A 19431-nucleotide genomic window follows, 5' to 3' on the forward strand; every position below is an offset into this window, starting at 1 on the left:
GGCTTGGCTCAAAAATACCGATTTGAGTATCTATTTAGAATGCTCTTGACTTGTATCAAGCTTGTTGGTTAGATAATAAAGGAAAAATCCCAACTTGCTAACCTCAGTGTTTTTAAGATACCTTCAGCAAAAGTCATTGAACTGATTTTATTTAAAAAAAAAAAAGTCACTTGTATCAGGATGAGTTGACTTTTTAGTGTTACTAGAAACACTGTGCTCTTCTCAGGGTTACACTGGGAGCATAATACATAATAGGTGCATGAAATCAGTATTCGCTGCTGTGCTTGCTGCTTATGGTGCTTTTGTTTTCCTTTTCTTCATTATCTTGTGCTTGCAAGTTGGTACTGAATGCTCTGTTGTGCCTTTGTTCTGATTACTTGGTTTTTTCTTTGTCTGTCTCTGGTAGCCCTATAGTCGCTCTTCCTCCATGTCTTCCATTGATCTAGTCAGTGCCTCTGATGATGATCACAGATTCAGCGCCCAGGTACTGTACTAATGTGTAGAGTGGGGGTTGCATATCTTTGCTGTATTTCATCCTCTTCTCTAGAACCTGGGTTTTTTGCTACATAAATCACTGCTTGCTTTAAACTGGTACATTGAGACAAAGGAGTTCTCTATTCCTCTACTAAATGCTTGTCTTTTTACATTCTGCTTGCATGCATATCACTTGCACAGAGGCCCAAATCTTGTGAAACTGTTGGATTTAATTCAGTAGCTTTAATAAAAATGCCTACAATTTGAAAATTTTGCATTTCTGATTATAATAAAAGTAGAACAGCACCTGTTTTGTGTGTGCTGGAGATGGTCTTTGCTTCCAATTGAATAGTTTTTCTTGCTTTTAAATCAAAGGTTTGAGTTTTGTCTTTAATGTTTGTTTGTAATGAGGTTAAATGTTCAGGTTCACTATTACCATTTTTTACTTCTACAACTAGTTTTATTACTCAAAGGTCATAAAGTATGTTGTTGACAAACAAGATTGAGGGTATGAGAATTTTTACTGAAGAGTTTCAATATATTCACTTATCCTTCAGAAAATAAGTCTGAAATCCTAAATATGTCAATGTAGTCAGTGACATATTCCAGTAGCCTACAAAATTGCTCTAGGTGCTTGCTCTGAAGATCATAGTTTAGAGTAGAATTAGATAGGTGAGTTCATGTGTTTGCTCTTTAGTCTCAAAAAAAATTGTTCAGACACAGCATTCATACCATTAATTTCCTTCTGCTGTGGTCCATATGTGATTGTGAATATGGAGCTTCCTTCTGGGATCTGTTATTTTATTGGGGTTTTTTTAAATTATTAACTAACACTGCAAACAACCTGCTTTTTCAAATAGAAGGAATGGATTTTCTTTTGATTAACAGAGCCTGGAATTGTACCACCTGCAGACTTTACTACCAGCTTTATGAGCAGGACTGTAACACTTAAGGACTTGTTTATTGGACTGAAATCCCAACACTTGCCTTGACCTTTTGCAATTTTCTGAAATTTGAACGTATTGCAAGGGAAAAAAGTATGCAGGTCATATTGCACAACACCGATAGGCTCATCTACTGGTACTCCAGTAGTCAAGTTTGCTTTTTTTCAAGTTTGCTTTTTTTTGGGAGGAGGAGGGAAATCAAGTAATAGAAAGCAAGTTTGATTCCAAAGATAGGAACTGGTTGTCAGGCTATGGGCAGTTCAATATAAGGGAAATTCATAGTTGCTAAAATGTACGGACCTCCTCATTTTCACCTCGTTTATGCCTGTGATAACATTTGTGCATTCATATCATAAACCTGAGTGTCAGAGCACTAGTGTGGCTGAAAAACTAACCATTAAAAACAAATCTGGGGCTGACCAGGTCCTTATCACAATAATGAAAATTGAGGTTAAGGATCAGGATCAAATGGACTGGAGTCAAATTATTGCTTTTTTCACCTGCTACATGGATTATACTACGTAGAAGTCAGTACTGAGTGCCTTCAAATGCAGTTTCAAGTTAATGGACTCACTGCAGAAAGGGTGATCTTCTGAACCTATAGGAAACTGCTCTCCCTCCAACCACCCTCACCCTGCCAAATATTTTCCCTAGAACAAATTTTTGCCAGATCAACAAGTTAGTCCACCTGCTCTGGAGCTTCATTGCTACTGAACAAGCAGGTGAAAGACAACTGAGAGCATGAAGAGAAAAGCAGCACACTTTCTTTTGGTGGCAGCCTGCTCTGGAGCTTATTAATATGAAATTTGCCTCTGTCCCCAGGCTGAGGATTTGGCTTTTGGAAAGGCAAGCTAATATCTTGATTCTGAATAAATGTGACTTGTTTCTAGATTTCATTCATACAAAGGGAATTTTGGTATCAGTAAAAGTCAAGTAGAAACTTGCATCCCTATTTTTGAGATTGAGAAGTATAAACGTGTATTCTGATGGGGGCTGATTCTTCAGTGTGCCTCTAGAAAGGCATTGATTTGTCTCTGCCAGTTGAGTGAGAGGTTATGGGCTTAAAACACCTGTAGATGTTTTGCAGTTCACTTTCTTTTTAAAGGACTATTGGATGTTAAAATTGACCTGTTCTGAAGGCCTTTAAAGTGAAGAACTTCCCACTTAATGTTCAGACCAAGGCTGCATGGCATACAGGTTGCAAGTATTTTTCCAGACCATTCCTGTAGCCTGCCAGGAACCCAGAGGTAACAGTGTGGCCTCCCCAATGGGAAAGAAGCTGTGAATCTTGACTCTATGCCTCTGAAAGAGGTGCAGGTTGACAGACAGCGACCAGTGTGTAGATTACATACAGTTTGGACAGGTAATACGCACAAGGCAGTTGTAGGTACTGCAATTCCTTGGTGAAGCAGAAGTAAGAAACTGTTTAGATTGCACTCTTGTTGATGCCTCCTTTTCTTCTTTCCTTGCTATTCCCCTCATCTCTCTGCATTTAGCGTAGAGCAAAAAGCAGCAAACGACAAAACAAACACATAAAAGCTCTCTTTGTACTTAATAGATTAGGAGCTAGGGGAGAAGAGACATAAGGACCTGAAGGTGTTGCAGGTAAATGTTGGGAGCATGGCAAGGGTTCCTTTCTGAAAAGAAGTGTGACCTGGAGCTAGTAAATTGAATATTTAAGTAGCCCACATTCCTACCTGGTTTGGATTGTACTATCATTGTTTCACTGGAAAGAAAAATATGTCTCTTTTGTAGGAAACCTGCTAGTAACTGGCAGGAAAAGGTGGCCTGTCTAAAAGCAGAAACAAATCTTGTGGGCATTTTTAGTTGATTATAACTCAAAAACAAAACAAACCCATAGGAAAACCAAAAAAAATGGACTGATAACTTTTGCTTCTGTGGAGAAGTCTGTAGTTAGAATAAGATGAACTAGAATTTCCATCCAGTAGATTTTATTTTGATGTTGTACTTTGAGGATTTTGATTCAATTACCTTTTTTTCTTCCTGGTCTTAAGTGTATTGCCCATGGAGTACGTAGTACAAACAAAGTTACTGCTTTAAATTACAAGTAAATAACATCTTTCAATTCTATATCATATCAGAAAAAGATGATTAAGTAGTTTTTCATTTTGCTTTCTACTTGTACTACTTGCTCAAATATATGTTTTATATGTTATTTTATATGCACGCTAGGCTTCATATTTTTGTAAGTTGTGCAAAACCACTTATGGGTTCAGGCTGTTAATCTTGTGATTAAACTTAGATCAATCTTTGTGTTGATCAATTAACTAGCCTTTGCTTGTAGTGCTTTTCCTTTTGAAAAGAAAGGTATTTCTAGTAATTCAGGAAAAAGGTGTCAATCACATGGACTTATTTGCTGTGACATTTTAGTAGTCACCTACCTTTTGAGTGGAAAAACGTTATTAAAGTGTTTCCAGTACTTGTAAACATTATGCAGCAATGGATATCTTATATTTTTGTTTTTATTTTTATTTGGGGGAGAGTGGGATTTGGAAAGGGGTGGGGAACCAAAGAAGCAGAATAAGATTGTAGATTTAAAATAAAAATCCATTTCCTGTCCCAGCACCTGTTTTCGTGCGCATTATATGGAATAAAAAACCTGAGGTATTCACATAAATGTATCGAGTATTTGGCCTTTAAAAAAGCTAAATAACTTTTAAATTAGTGTTTTATATTAGTAGAGTCTCTGTGTCATCATAATTTTTTTTATGTAAGCATTTCTGTTCTTTTTTTTTTCTAGCTGGCAACTGTGCAAAGATGCCAGTGAAACAGAGTAGGCATGCTTTGCTCATGACTGTTTCCTTCACTGTTCTTCTAATATGACTTCTCGTACGCATTCACTTTTTTAGAGCTTGTCTGTCTTCCTCCACATGCTCCCTGCCTTTGTTCGTCTTTTTAAATGCTCTTCAGTGAATATCTTACAGTGCATTGTAATTCTATTTAGAGATACCTGAAGTAAGTTCCTATATGCTGAAATAAAACTGTCTTAGGTAGAAATAGTGAGTTTTTACAGTTTAGATGTGCAAAGGAAGGACAAAGTACCCATAAAGAATGAAGCTGGAAGTTGAATCACGATTTTGGCTTTTGTTTCTGAAGGCCAGAAGTATTTGCTTGTTCTTAACCTGTAATAGAAAGCTCTGTTGTCCAAATACAGCTCCTGCACAGGATTTGAAGCATTGACTTGTGGCTTCCAATACTGTCCAGTCTCTGCCCAAGAAGATGGAAGGAATGAGTTAAAAATGTGTATTTTTTTTCCTTTAAAGGTGGAAGAGATGGTACAAAACCATATGACATATTCCTTGCAAGATGTAGGAGGAGATGCCAATTGGCAGCTAGTGGTAGAAGAAGGAGAAATGAAGGTAAATGTTTGGGTTTTGTTTAATTGATATGAGATGATATGCTGTGAAGACAGATACTTTTGGTCTGGTAGACTTGGCAGTGTTAGGTTTACAGTTGGACTCGATCTTAAGGGTGTTTTCCAACCTACATCATTCTATGATTCTCTCGAGAATACCATCACTGAGCAAGTTATGCTGTTAAAACTCTTCTCTGAGAAGTTCTGTTTGTTTTCTCTGAGAATCATTGTTTACGTTAGGACTGGAGTCCACAAGAGTTGTGGCTTTTAATTTATTTACTCATACAAAATCCTATGTAACTCTTGCAATAGCTTTGTCTTTGCAGATTCCTTTCTCATTCTCCCCTACTTAAAACTTGGTATCAAAATGATGTGTAGATTCAGTGTACAAAAATGTTATAGAGTAGCAAGTTACTACGTTGGCTGCTTTACTGTGCTTGTATGGATCCTTGTGCGTAGTGACAAATAAGGTAGCTTGATCATTTTTGGAGTAGAGATTCCTGAAATACTGGTATTTTAATGTGAGTTGCCATGTAAGAATGTCTGCTTTGGTAGTTACTAGAGAATACTGATGTGGCAAGTTATTCATGTGTTAGTCTTCTAGCTAAGTGGTTTTTTTTAAAACCTGATGAAATTCTAAACAATTAAAACATGAACAGTTTTGACAATTTCTGTTCTACATTTCTTTCTTTGTATTTGGCTATAGGTATACAGAAGAGAAGTGGAAGAGAACGGAATAGTTTTAGATCCTTTGAAAGCAACCCATGCTGTTAAAGGAGTAACAGGGCATGAAGTTTGCCACTACTTCTGGAATGTCGATGTTCGTAATGACTGGGAAAGTAAGGAATTGGTTCTTAAGCTTTGCTTGTTTTTATCAGCAAGGATATTGTTTATAACATTGACCTAATATCTGTGCTTGTTTACTGATGGTTTTTTTCCCCCCCCTTTTCTAGCAACAATTGAAAATTTCCATGTTGTGGAAAATTTAGCTGATAACGCAATCATCATTTACCAGACACATAAGGTAATAACACTTCAGCTGTATGCATACCTTACTGAGACAGTCTGGGGTATCTATGTTCTAATCTTATTCTGAAATACTTTGATGGCTTAACGACTTAAAATACTGCTCAGAACAACATTTCAGAACAAGTTCTTTATTAACTGCAACTTTGTCAATTTTTAAACTTGTCTTGGTAGCATGATCAGTTGTGCACATGTCTGATAGAGGTTGTAATAACAAATGAGGACTGTCTTTAAGCTTTAAATATATCACTGCCAGCAAGCAAGAGTCACCTAAAGCAAACGGAAGCAATAAATCAACACTGACTACAAGAAAGAAACCTATACCACTGTATCATGTGTTCTGTTGCAATAATGAAAGCTATTGCTGACCATAATTAGTTGACATACACATTTGCATTATGAAGTGGTACAATTGCTGGTACAACATTTATTTTTGTAGCTTCATTATGTCTTTCCCCCCACAACCAGTTCTGGTGTAGCTTTATTAAAATGTTCATTTGAATTATAACCCAACAACTATAACTTAAAGGTTCAAAAAAATGGGAATGAAGTGTACAGATTAATCTTTAATCTTGCACAATTCCAAGTATTAGTATACTCAAAATATTAAACCACATATTTTTCTTTGACAATTTTACCAGTAATGCGGTTACCTTAAAACTTCTGTAACACAGGACTCGTGATTTTGAGTAAGACAGTTGTGTAAACTGTATAGTGTTGTGGTAGAAGATTTTTTCCCCTATTGAGTGTCAGGAAAATGGCTTTTGTATATTTTCTTATTTTATCAGACATTTTACTTCTGAAACTTTCTCTTAGATAATATCACTGTACCATATCTGTCTTACTGAAGTAGTGGCTTTTTGAAATAATATGTTTTAAATATTTTTCTCCCTCGCTCGCTGTGTCTCTGGAGACATAAGTAACTGTAAATGCATCTATTTATACTTAACCACTAGTTCTGTTTGTAGCTTACAAGTATTAACTAAAAATTAAACCTGAGGTTGAGGGAACAGGAGGGGAACTGCCTCTTCCTGTTTGTTTACTGAAAAAGTCATTGCAGCTTGGCTTCCTGCATTTCAAAGGCCTTCAACTTTTGCCTTAAATTTTTTTAAAATGAAGCGTAGACGTATAACCTGATATGCATCTGTACAACAGCTATGCTTTGTTTCAGTTTTGGAAATGAAATTACTAACTTGGAGAAACTTTTACTTAAATAACATGACGGACCTGGTTTGCCTTGCTTGTTTTTTCCTTTACCTAAGTAAGTACTTAGTTTGCAAAACTGGAAAAGCTTATATTCGGGTATTTCTCTGCAGAGGGTGTGGCCAGCTTCTCAAAGGGATGTGCTGTATTTGTCTGCCATCAGAAAGATACCAGCATTCAGTGAAAATGATCCTGAAACATGGATTGTGTGCAATTTCTCTGTGGAACATGACAGTGCTCCTGTAAGTACTATTTTCATTCTGTCAAGTTCTGCTTTTAAGATAATGTTTTTCTATTAGGTGGTAATGCATGTGCAATACTAGTGGGGGGGGGGGGGTGGGTATGCAAAAATACAGTTTATTTAAACCAGCTGATGCAATGAGCTGATGAAGGCATTTTGAGCCAAAAGCTTTCTTGCCTTAACAGTTGGCAGATCTAAAGTGTTGCAGCAGAATTAAAGCAAAATTTCTGGACATATGAAAACATTTTAAAGAATTGAGATTATTTAGTATGGAATCAAATCAATAACTCTTCAGTATCGTCAGATATAGGAGTAGGCTTGTATAATTGTAGATATGGAATCCGTTAAACCTCCATCTTACACAGTTCTGCCTTGGTTCTGCCAGGTAGTAGCAATAATTGTTTTCTTTGGAGTATTTCTGTGCTGCTTGCTATGCCATAGCCTGCTTACGAGGGAAAAGTTACTAACGGATATTTGTAAATGCTGATACATTATTCTTTAAATGTTTCCTTACTCATTTGTCACAATAATTGAAGTAATTCGCTTGGAATATATATTAAGCAAGCAGAAGCCTGAGATTCAGGCATTCTAGTTTAACCCTTTCATCATTCACCATGTACCTTTCATTTCACTCCCATTCATGTTACATCGACATAGTCCTAGAATGTAAACTCTCAGAAGTACTGCTTGTGGAGTGTCTCAGACTTCATAGTAGATTAAAATGTTAGCAGTCAATATGCTGAAACAAATCTAGTTTGAGGCTTACAAATGTTTCATTTTTTTGGCAGCTGAACAATCGCTGTGTCCGTGCCAAAATAAATATTGCTATGATTTGTCAGACATTAGTAAGCCCACCAGAGGGGAACAAGGAAATAAGCAGGGACAACATCCTATGCAAGATTACATATGTAGCTAATGGTAAGTTTAAATTTTTTCAGTATAACATTCATGATTTATGCTAATTATGGGGAGCTGAATAGTGGCAAAAAAGGTTGATGCTGTTTTCTGTTAGATTTATATATAGCATCACACTTGTGGTCTTCATGTTCAAAAAGACTCAATGTGCTGCATGAATCAGTGAATGGGATCATTCATTGTGTGGCATTCTGGGAGGAATAAATGGAAGTGGTGTGTGGCTCATTCCATCCTAAGTACAGAACCTTGGGGTGGAAGAGCGTGAGCAGAAGAAATGTCTGCAACTGGGATGACTTGGCATAGCTTTTATTTCATTAAAAGTATGTTTCTTTCATGTATTGCTGTAGTTTTTTTCCACCGATTCATCTTGTTAGGCTGAAAAGCTGCTGATCGTAAAGATACAGTTCTTACCCTTAGTGTTAAGGAGGAGCAAATACATTTTGTATGAGGATGTTTGCAAGCCGTATAATCTAGTCTAAATATTCTTTTAACTGATAGAATCCTTGGTATTGACTGAAAGGTTATCAAAGCCAAACTGTATTGTTAGTGTACCCAGTATTTGGCAGTGTATTGGAGCTGCATACTTAATAGCTCCTCTCCTGCAGCTACAAAAGACTTCAAGAGTAGCTCACCTGCTTATTACTTTTAACCACTTATTACATGGCTTACTAAAGAGTCAACATCTGAAAAATTGGTTCAGGAAATCTGATGTAGGAGTGATGTAATTTGTATTGAATCCTGCACGAATAATACTATATGGTGTTAAACTCTGGAGTAAGCTGCTTTGTTGCCTTTTTTAGAAGTTTCCCAATTACTTAAATACATTTTCATTTATAAATTCTGAACTGTGACTATATGGGAAGTAGCAGCTTTTTCAGCAAAATACCTGCCCTGTGAATTGAAGCATATTTTAGAATCAGTTCAAATTTTTTTTAAAGTGCTTTAAAAATAATTTGTAAGACATTGGCTGTGTAGCAATTGTGCAGACAAATGCAGCAGTTATTGAAAACTTAAGACTGACTTTTGTTTTCTTTGAAATAAGAAGTACCTGGAGTCTCTTTTTATGTTGTTTTTTGGAAGTCCTTAGAGAATATCACCTTCCATTTGGGCATTCCCCAAAGACTCACAACACATCATGTTTAATGTTTTCTAAATACTGGCATCACAGAACTGGACTGAGCTTGAGTATTATGAGTAGCAAGTGCTACAATACAAGCTGTCAGGGCATTAAAAAAGTCTGCTGATCATTATTCTTTCCTGTTACTTCAGAAAGAGTTACAGGAATAACAAACTTAAATTTTCTTTTCTAGCCTTTAGCAGACTTGCTGTATTTCAGTGTCTTTCTCCCTGTCTACTTCTAGTGAACCCAGGAGGGTGGGCGCCAGCATCAGTGTTACGGGCAGTGGCAAAACGAGAATATCCAAAATTCTTGAAGCGTTTTACATCATATGTGCAAGAGAAAACAGCAGGAAAGCCTATTTTGTTCTAGTATTAGCAGGTATACATTAATTTCTTTCATTCTTGATTCACTGTTGTAAATTTAAGGCCAAACAGAAGTATGCAATCTAGAAGTGTCTTACCATGATTAGCGTGAATTCAGTGCTTATTTTTAATACATGTATGCAATATACCTTTTAAAACATTCATGTAATTAATGTGTATTATTAGTATGAATAATAAGGGCTGCACAAGTTATCAAGTATTAGTTTTTGTAGACTTTTACTAGTTTATCTTGCAAGTTTTTGCATACATGTTTTCTAATTTATGTAGAAGTATAAAAGGATTAAGTATGTTTTTTTTTTCTCAGCTATCACAGGCTTTTTACACTTGTTCTGAAAAGAATACATACTGAAGTTTCTCTAGAGCCTCATGAGGTTTTGATATCTTAAATTCTAATTACAATTGCATATTTGATAGAATATTATGAAGGTCAAAATATTCATTTATATTGACAGAATAGTTTTGTTCTAGGGTTTTTATTAATGGAACTTTTCTGACAGACCAGTGTTAGTTACAGGAGTATTTAAAAGGCTGTGACTTAAATTTTTAGCCTTTCTCATGAGCCTAAGAAAGAAAAGGGATTTACAGATGCTTTCTGAAGTCAATGGATGTATTTTAATGGTATAGGTCATGGGGCTAATCTAAAATGTTTTTAACATTTAAATGGTGATATGACATTAGAAGAGGATTTCTTGGTCACTTTTGGGGGTGTCTGAATCTGTCAGATATAAGCCTTAGCAAGGCTTTGCTTAATTTTTGATTGTGTGGACTCCTGCTGAGTACTTTGTTATGTATAACTAGTGTCAAACCATCAAATTCCATTTGGTAGTTCTAGCGTTACAGCATGATCTGAAAATGAGTTTTTATCACTTTTTCTATGCATGACATAGGCTACCTCTATTTTTGGGTTCTGTTTATTATGTCAGACTCTAAAAGTCTTAGTTCTTTGATCCTTCTGTGACAGGTAGCCCTGTAATGACTCACATTTTTAATTGTACATTGTTAAGAGAACTCGTGTAGGTGAACCATTAAAAACTCGGCTGTCATGAGCCAACAGTTCAAACATGATCATAGCAGTGCTGATACTATTCAAGGTGTTTAACAAGTTCTTGTTTTCCTATTAGTGTTCGAACTTTTCAGTGCTGTATTTTTGTCTTTGCTTACCTGCAGCAATCAGAAGAAGACTGGGTGAGCATTCCACGTCGGAGAAGTGACCATGCATAGAGCACTCCATGCTGGAACGAAGGATCTACAGTCTTTTTATGGCCCAAGTTCTAGGCTTTGTATACTGAAGTGAAGAAGTGTTGCAACACCATAAGGCTGAATATTTAACACTAGCTGTCTCCTGCTAACTTTTCTTGCTGAATCGGTGTGTAATTATAAACACATGTATTGATAACATGTATATGGCTCTATTTTTATTTGCTTGCTTTAGAAGAGGAAGAATGCATACCACTTTGAATCACCAACATGGATTATTGCTTTAATTTTAAACAACTTGCAGAATTTCACTGTCAACCTTCCTAAGATACTCGCGCAGTTTTTGGGCATGTCTAAAAAGCACAAAAGACAAATGCACATATAGCATACTGTATGTGCTTTATATGCACAAAGATCTATGTGGTATTTTGGGGGAGGAAGAGGAAGGGACTTCAGTAAAGCCTAGGTGACTTATTGGCAGGTTTTGTTTTGCTTTGTATAATAATACTTCATTGCTGCTGGTTTCTATAATGAATCATCTTGTTACATAAAATGTCAGTTAATAACTGAGGGCTGTCAATATCCTTATGACTTTGCCTTTTCTATTGTCTTACTCTTATGAAGATCTTTCGTTCTGAAGGAGTAAGAGTGTGAAAATCTTTATTTTTTTTCCAGATATCTTTATATTTCTATTGTATTTTTTAGTTATGTAATATGTGCTACAGAATTTTTGTTATTAAACATGATGCAGAAATATCTAGGAAGATTCTGTATGAGAGTGCAAGAGACTGCCTGAAAGCTAGAAGCCATCTGTCCATGCTGTATGTGGCCTGCTTTCTTGCATGATATCCAGGGCTTTCCCAAAGCTGTGAGAAGGTACACTATAATATTTATTGAAGTAATTTGGACTACATAAGACAACATTCCCAGTCTAGAATGAAGATGATTATTTTCAGATGCTGCATGTGTTTTCCTTATCTTAATAAAGCCATGCTATAAGGTTCATGTAGAAAATGATAGGCCTCTTGATAAAAAACTCATCAGAGCTGTAAGGCTGCGTAGTTCTTATAGGAAAGTTCCCTTTAGTTGCTGTGAGAATTTGCCTGCCTTTGATTCTGGAGATGCTCATTAGGAGAGGACTGTGGCAGACTGGTACTGACTTTGAGGTCTTTTATACATGTCCCATAGTTGGAAACTCTTCAGAGACTGCTTGGTGTTTCACTAACCTGTGTATCTCGAGAAAAAAGTTTCAGATACATTTTTTTCAAAAGAAAGCTGAAAGTCTTATTTGATATAGTACGGTAGGTGCCTGAAAATAAATATAATACAGTAACTTAATGAAGATTTGGTAAATGATTAAATGTCATCTGCACAGTGTTGAAAAACTTTATCTGTTCATCTTCTCTGTAGAGATGAAATTGTACAAAACACGTGATTACACATGCATGCAGATTTCATGTTCCATAACTCTTCTCTTTTTATTTGCCTTTCTCTAATGGTGTGCATGGAATATGCCTTATTACAGAGTTATTCTGCTAATTTGAATATGTAGAAAAGTGCCTATACGGTAATGCTAGTAAGGCAAATAAGATGAAAATTTATACATGTTTACTATATCACCAGTGAGCATTTTATATAGCGATGTTTAAAAAAAAAGAAATCTTATACCTCAAATGTACTTCATCTTTTTACAATCAAACAAGCAATGGTTCATTCCACCATAGACACTGATGGGAACTTAAAAAAAAAAAAAAAAAAAAAATCCAAAATATAAAGAGTTTAACTCCTTATTTGCTGTTTCTGGTAATTGTTGGAACACAGGTGAGTTTATTAATTTAATTGGATAGCTTTATTTTACAAAGGTATGGAAAGTTTACAAAGCAGTATATAAACTTATATCATTAGTTGCATTTGCACTAAATGTGATGTACTTTTGCGATTTATTCTGTAAATAAAATTACACTACAGATACTATTTGTAAAGAATATGTTTTACTTATAGATAAAGGCACTGCTACTTCACTACAGCTGGCCCTGCCCAATCAGAGTTGTAAGAGTTGGAAGATTGAGAAATCAGTATTAATGGACCTCTTTAAAAATAAATGAAAAAAAGGCAGCTCTCTGTAGGCCTCTCCGATTGTCTGTGTGCAAGTAGCCATTAGATCCTTTCTTCTGGAAGGGATCTTGCTTTTACGGTTTTATAAAATTTGCCCCGTCTCTTGAGCCCATCCCTCTTCTCAGTCACTGCCACGTTATCTGTGCACTCTGAGTTCACTTCTTCCTGAAAATGGATCGGTAGTATTTACACAGCTGTGGTGGTCTTTGCAGAAGCAGCTCCTGACTCTATAATGGATGTTTTTATAAGCTGAACCAATTTGAAGGGCTGAGAACACAGCAGTCTTCTCCATCAGATATCATTCTCTGAATATCTGTGTTCATTTGGAGCATCTGGACATTGCCAGACTAGATCTGAGGGAAGTGACTTGATAGAACTTGTACTGGGAATGAGAATGAGATGGTCATTGTTATCCTGTCGGAGAACCTGAACAACTTATTTTGGCAAATTTATCTGAAAAATGTGATGCAGTTTGAAAAAAAAATTACCTTTTACTTAATTGGGCTGAGCTGGCTTATCTGAAGTTGTGGAGACTTGCAGATTCTCTTTAATCAGATCATCCACCTGTATTTTTGTCAAGTTGTACAGATATGAATTGCCACTGTTCATCTACAGACTTAAAACATGAATCATATTTTTGAGTACCTTGAGTGTGTAGAGTGTAACTGTTTGTTCTATAATAGCTTTATGATCTTAATGATAAGTTTTAAAAAATAAAAAGAAGTTGGCTCTTCCATGTTACAATCACAAATTTAAAACTAGTATTTAAAAGTGAAAAGTATTAAAAATTATGAAGAAAAATCTTGGTTTGTAGTTATTTTTAACGTTCAGTGCTTTGGAGAAACTTATTTAAAACATTTTACCTTCTAAACAACTTTTAGATCATGGATAAAGTTATATACAGTATTACAATGTATGGAAAACATTTAACAGGAAAGCAGTTTGCTTGTATTACTGAGGTTACTGAGATGAAAATTTGAATGCCACATTAGTTTATCTATCGAAAAGCCCATTTTGTGCTAGCATATCAGAGGCATATTAAAAGATGTTCCTGTACAGTATAGTCTTAATATACAGCACTTCCGAAGAATTTCAGCTCTTGTCCTCATTTGTATGGAATTAACAACATTATGGAAGTTTCCATGGGAAGAATAGAGATCCAGGACTGAGGAGTGCAAGAGGATAAACTTGTGGCTTTTTCTAAAGTATAAAGAATTTTTAAGAACTGAGATGAGCTTCTGTAGAGCAAGCTTTCTTAACAGCAGAAATAGCTGGTTCCTAATAGATCAGTAACAATCCTACCTTTGTGTTATGCAGGGATTTCTGCTTTCTATGTGGTAGAGTTGTAGAAACCTTACAAGACTGGGGGAACAGCTTGAAATAACAGAAGGCATTACTTGCACAAAAAGAAAACTTACCTTTTTGTGCAAGAAAACTGATGCTCAGCTCTATCAGGCCTCAGGTAATATATTGCAACAAATACAGAGTCCTGAGGTAAGCCCTGCCCTTGAAGAATGCAGCTGTTTTAGCCGGCAAAAATAAATTGCCCAAAATAAAATAAAATAAAAAGAATACAGTTGCATTCTTGGTCCCATATGTTACATGCGTAATTTAAAAAATACGTACTTTCCAGTAAGGAGAGGTTAAGCATTTCTGTGTCTGTCTATATAACTACAATATAATTTGACCCTAGATAATGAATTATAATTAGCTGGGGTTATGCAGTGCAATTTACCAGTGTGTATTACTATTAGTATTGCTATTATCTTTAGTCTCCAGCTAGAAGAGCTAAGTTTCATAGGAGGAGAAAAGTCTATTCCATTAGGTAAAAGAAAGGGATACACTTTTTGAGCATTAGGTGCCTGGAAGTGTCCATTTTTCTTCAGCTGTAACCACTGATGCAGTAAGCTCTTCTCTGCACACCTGCCTCTTCTACGCATGCACTGCAGCTAGAATAAGGAGGGCTGGTAATGTGGACTGCTGCAATTTTTAAGGTTTAAACTAATTCTTCTTTAAAAGAACTATTTTAAATTATTTTTATTTTTGAGAACTTAGACCAAGCAGGAGTCAGACCTATTGTCATCTAAAGTGTAAAAGCTTCAATTAGGAACTTTCCATTCAGTCTCCTTTTGCTTGAGCTGGTCTGCCTGAAATTCCATGTGGGATTAACATCAACCTTCTGTGATTTGGTTGTGTCTCCACTTAGAAAGAAGGTTGCAAGGTAAATTACCAAGTGAGTTCCTTTCAGACACAATGGGAAGGACCTGTATACTTGCTGTTTTCTGTGTGTCTTCATACTTAAACTATGTACCCTTTGAAAAGCTGGCATATAATGTTCAACTTTTCTGATCCATTGGACTTCTAAAATTTTGTGTCACAAGAGACAAGCCACGGATTGTGGAAGTCTGTGGCAAGTGATTCCTAACCAGTGTTAACAGTGGCAGGACATGACAACAGCCCTGAGGATTTGCACCTGCTGGGGTGGGACTGCACCTGAATAGTGGAGCAACCCAGCAAGTTCAGCTCCTGGGTACAGGCAGAGCTCTGGGACCTACCCCTTTCCCCCTGGGAAGTTATGCTCTGTGACACCAGCCTAAAGAATTCCACATGTGGAGGTCTAGGACGACTGCTGTCTGATGAGGGTGAGTCATGCCTGAGTATGAACAAAAGAATTGTAGGTGTGTCTGTACCCTCTAGAAAATAACTTCCAGTCTAGGTAACGAGCAGTCGCATAGGTGACCTCATTGGTTGTACCCTGTTAAAAAAATCACTGCTATGTATTCAATGCAATGGTGTTCTCCAGCCGGTGTTCAAGTACTCGGTTGTCCCAACAGCCCGTATGCAGAGCCTGCATCAGCGGAACACTACAAACACTGCACTCAGTGGGCACTGATCCAGTTATCGTGGCTTATCTAGTCCAAACTCCAGTATTGAAAATGTAGCCGTTAAGAGACTTTTTTTGAAGCTTTTTGTGGGAGTGGTCTTCGCCTTTAGTTGTTACATAGACAGTTGGGTGGTGCTAAAGGGTAGCAATGTCTCTGACAGAGGCTGATGCATTTTAGTAATGGGTAAAATGGTTGCCTTCTGTAAAGAACTTGAGAAATTTAAATAAGCTGCTTTGTTGTTTTTCCCAACCCTTTTTTGCTTGAACTGTGTTTGAAAACTCTCAAACCTAGTTCAAATACTGCTGAAATACAGGGAGGATAACTAATTATCCTACTATCAAGAGAGGTGCTGAACAAAATTATTGCTAGTTCAATTAGCAGCTGTATGATGCTCTTGTTCATTGTATCAATTTTCAATATTGCTGTCAGGTGTGAGAAGTCAAATTAAAAAAAAACCATGTAATTTACACCCAACTTCAGTGAAAACAATGGAACAGCATTAGATTTGAAAACCTCTTGCAATTGTAATAGTGCAAGAGAAATTGTTTTCCAGTTCTAACTTTGCTTATATCAGAAACAGTTTCACTATAAAGTATCTTGTGCCCCAGCTGTTCCTGTTACTATACTGTTACTTTGCTATTCTGTTGTAAATAGCTGTACGCTTGTTCTTTTATACTGTGTAGTTCCTGGGTTTATGCTTGTGTCAAGCAACACCTCCTGTGTTAAAGGATATTAACTTCATGTATTACTTAAAAGAAAAAAAGATTACTATGTAGGTTACACGAATGGTGCTTAAAAATAAAAAAGCAAGCAAGCAGCACCGGGCTGTGTGGACACAGAAGGATGAATTCCAGTAAGTCTGATGTTTTTGGATTGTTAGGCGATATGCTTTCTAACAGATCATCTCCCCAACAGGAGAAGGAAAACTACCCATATTAGCATTTATTGATGTTCTGAACGGCATTAATGTAAAGAACTGTCTGCTTTTGTTCATATCCACAAGTGATGAAAAAAAAACCTCAGTAATTACAGCTGACAAAACACTGATATGTAGTCCTTTATTCCCCTCTCCCTGTTTTGATTTGCCCTCAAAAGGCATTTTAGAAAAACACCCTCTTCAGGAACACTAACAAAACCAATGCTTTAACTGCCCCGCTTTCCATCACATTAGCCTTTTGGGGTCAATTTTTTCCAGGTGCACTAGAGGCTTCAGTTGCTCAGCAAAGTTCCTCATGTCATCAGAAACGATGTCCTGTCCTGCTGGTGCTACCACGTTGAGCTCCACCAGGTAGGAGAGCGAGAGCGGCTCAATGCTCTCTGTGTTTCCTGGCATTAGGATGCGGAAGATCTTGTACACCACGATCTTCATGATGCCCTTGCGGAACACATGCCCTTTGGCCACAAACTCGTGGTCCATGCGGAAGCCCATCTCCACCAGGAAGTCCGTCAGGTTGTCCGAAGTAGCAATGTCTACGCAGTTGCGCACTAGCGCGTGGCGGTTCTTGTCGCCTATTTCTGGCTGGCCGAGGTAGCGCAAATGCCAGGGCATCCCACTTTTGTCCATGGACTGCCGGGCCCGCAGCACGAAGGGGCTGGCCTGCTGCCCTTTCAGCAGGAACACCATCTCGTGGTCTAGAAAGGTCTCCGGCTCCATGTTGTCGCACAGCCCGCGCAGGCGGTGCAGCAGGCTCTCCAGGCTCTGGTCCAACACGCTTCCTGGGGCGGGCGAGACAGCGCATCGGTTACCCCTTCCCCGCCTCCCCCATGCCGGGTGAGCGGTGTTTTCTCCGCAGCGCGGGCCAGGGCAGCCCCCCTCCCCTCACCGCCGTCCGGCTCCCTGCCCGAGGGCCCCTCAGACCTAGAGCCCGGGGGCGGCCCCTCGGCCGAGGCGGCAGCGGCAGGCAGGCCTGCGGCCCGCCGGGCGCTCCCCTCGACGGCGGGAGGGAGCTGCCTGCCGGCCCGCCCGCCCGCCGCTTACCTTGCAGCAGGTACTCCATCATGTTGATGGTGCCGCCCGTGACGGGCATCATAGTGACGGGGGGCGCCTCCATGGTGCCGGCCACGCCGCGCTGAGCCGGCCGCGGCGCTGAGAGCAGGCGGCGGCGCGGCGGAGGGAGCGGCGCGAACGTGGAGGGGGCGGCAGCGCCGCCTCGCGGCCCGGCGGTGCCGCTCGGGCCCTGCCAGCTGAAGCGCGGGGGGTGAGGCCGGCGCTGCCGCCGGGGCCGAGGGGCTGGGCTGCGTCGGGCCGGGGCCGCCCCGCGCCGCCCCGGGGGACGCCCGGCCTTAGCGCGGGCAGCCTCGGAGGCGGGGCGGAGGGGAGCGGGAGGCCGACGGGCAGGACCGGCCGTGTGGGGTCACCGCTGATTGAGCCGCGCTGTGGACAGGGCCGGTGTGGCGGAGCGGCGGGAGCGGCCCCCGCTGTAGGTGTGCCCGCGGCTCAGGGCCTCCCTGCTGGTTCCCTTCGCGGAGAAAGGTGTGCGCGTAAAATTTTGTGTAAAAACTTCGTCAGAAATAGTCCGGTTTGTCCCTTACTGCCTGTCCGTCGGTGCGTGTCGGTCCGTTGGTCCACGAGAAGGTCCGGCAGCAAAGGGGCCCGGGCACCGCGGTGTTTCGGGCTGGTTGTCAGGCACCTGCGGCAGCTCGGGTGACAAATTGTTATCGGCGTGAAATGGGAACGATACCTCGGCTTGAAAAGGCAGAAATCCAGCCTGTCGGGTTTCTCATCTGGATGCTGCAGGTTTTACACCCTCGTTACTAGAGGGAAAAGCCACCCTTTTGAGAAAGACGCAGAAATGACCAGTATGTATCAGTTAAATGTGGTCCTGCGGATCCCAAACCTAGAGTTATAAATTTGATTGTTTTCTTAGCTGTTTTTATAATAAGCCTTCATGCCACATGGAAAGCAAATAGTGTGCTTGTCTTCAGCACAAGACAAACACTGCAAATGAGATGTGGCGTAAGCATACTGTCCCAGGGCAGTAAGAATTTGTTTCAGCCCTGATATATCGCAGCTAGCTTGGAGTACAGCCGTGCAATTGAACTGGTGTGACTTCAGGGGCACAGTGCAATCCCGGAGGGACCTAGCTGTTGTGGAAGCTGGAGCCGCATGCCAGGTAGCTGACACAGTGTGTGCACATTGATGGACTTCCCCGATTGCAGATAAGAGGCCTGTGTTGAAATAAAAGAAGAAAACAGTCAACAAAAGGTTTGGGTAATGGTTTCAGAGCTTCCTTATGCTTCTAAGAGCGAAAAATAGGTTTTCTCTTGTATACAAATCAGCTTTAGTTAATGTGGTCATAATCCAGTTAGAATGAAATAATATATATTGAGAAAGATAGCTAGGAAAAGTAAAAATGAGTCAAAAATGCACTTTAGTGTTTCTGAAGGGATGGTTTCTGAGGTTCACTTCTTTCTGTGGTGAAACAGATTCTCTCTTCTGCCTAGCTGAGATGCATGGTAGTGTTACTACAAATGCCTAAGAAAAACGTAAGAGGATGTCTACTTTTCTGTTCTGAAATACAAATTCTTTTGAATTCCCCAGTTGTAGCTACC

The 19431-nt window shown here is 39.0% G+C and overlaps 2 protein-coding genes across 3 annotated transcripts in view; one reads left to right on the plus strand and one right to left on the minus strand.

Annotated features, from left to right (window-relative positions):
• The window catches only part of CERT1 (ceramide transporter 1), a 76873-nt gene extending 63140 nt beyond the window's left edge, over window positions 1-13733 (plus strand). The window contains exons 11-18 of one of the 2 annotated variants that reach the window (XM_068423351.1): window positions 407-484; window positions 4703-4798; window positions 5501-5633; window positions 5748-5818; window positions 7137-7265; window positions 8053-8182; window positions 9541-9677; window positions 10850-13733. In XM_068423351.1, coding sequence (XP_068279452.1) covers window positions 407-484; window positions 4703-4798; window positions 5501-5633; window positions 5748-5818; window positions 7137-7265; window positions 8053-8182; window positions 9541-9668 — 765 coding nt within the window. In that variant the 3' untranslated portion in view covers window positions 9669-9677; window positions 10850-13733. The remainder of the gene's footprint in view (window positions 1-406; window positions 485-4702; window positions 4799-5500; window positions 5634-5747; window positions 5819-7136; window positions 7266-8052; window positions 8183-9540; window positions 9678-10849) is intronic. The other variant, XM_068423352.1, reaches the window with a different exon arrangement.
• Window positions 13734-16917: 3184 nt separating this feature from the next.
• Window positions 16918-17972, minus strand: MED18 (mediator complex subunit 18). The gene is made up of 2 exons (XM_068423681.1): window positions 17858-17972; window positions 16918-17595 (listed from the first exon to the last, which is right to left on the minus strand). The coding sequence occupies exons 1-2, from the start codon at window positions 17928-17930 to the stop codon at window positions 17042-17044; spliced, it is 627 nt and encodes a 208-aa protein (XP_068279782.1). The 5' UTR covers window positions 17931-17972; the 3' UTR covers window positions 16918-17041.
• Window positions 17973-19431: the final 1459 nt, after the last annotated feature.

This window comes from Nyctibius grandis, chromosome Z (genome assembly GCF_013368605.1).
Source record: "Nyctibius grandis isolate bNycGra1 chromosome Z, bNycGra1.pri, whole genome shotgun sequence".
Lineage (NCBI taxonomy): Eukaryota > Metazoa > Chordata > Aves > Nyctibiiformes > Nyctibiidae > Nyctibius > Nyctibius grandis.

What these genes read in the sequence shown, in the direction of transcription:
- MED18 (XM_068423681.1), bottom strand. Translation starts at nt 17,930, where the DNA reads ATGGAGGCGCCCCCCGTCACTATGATGCCCGTCACGGGCGGCACCATC. An exon ending in GATGGAGTACCTGCTGCAAG is followed by an intron (nt 17,596 to 17,857) that starts GTAAGCGGCGGG and finishes CGCCCGCCCCAG; the next exon opens with GAAGCGTGTTGGACCAGAGC.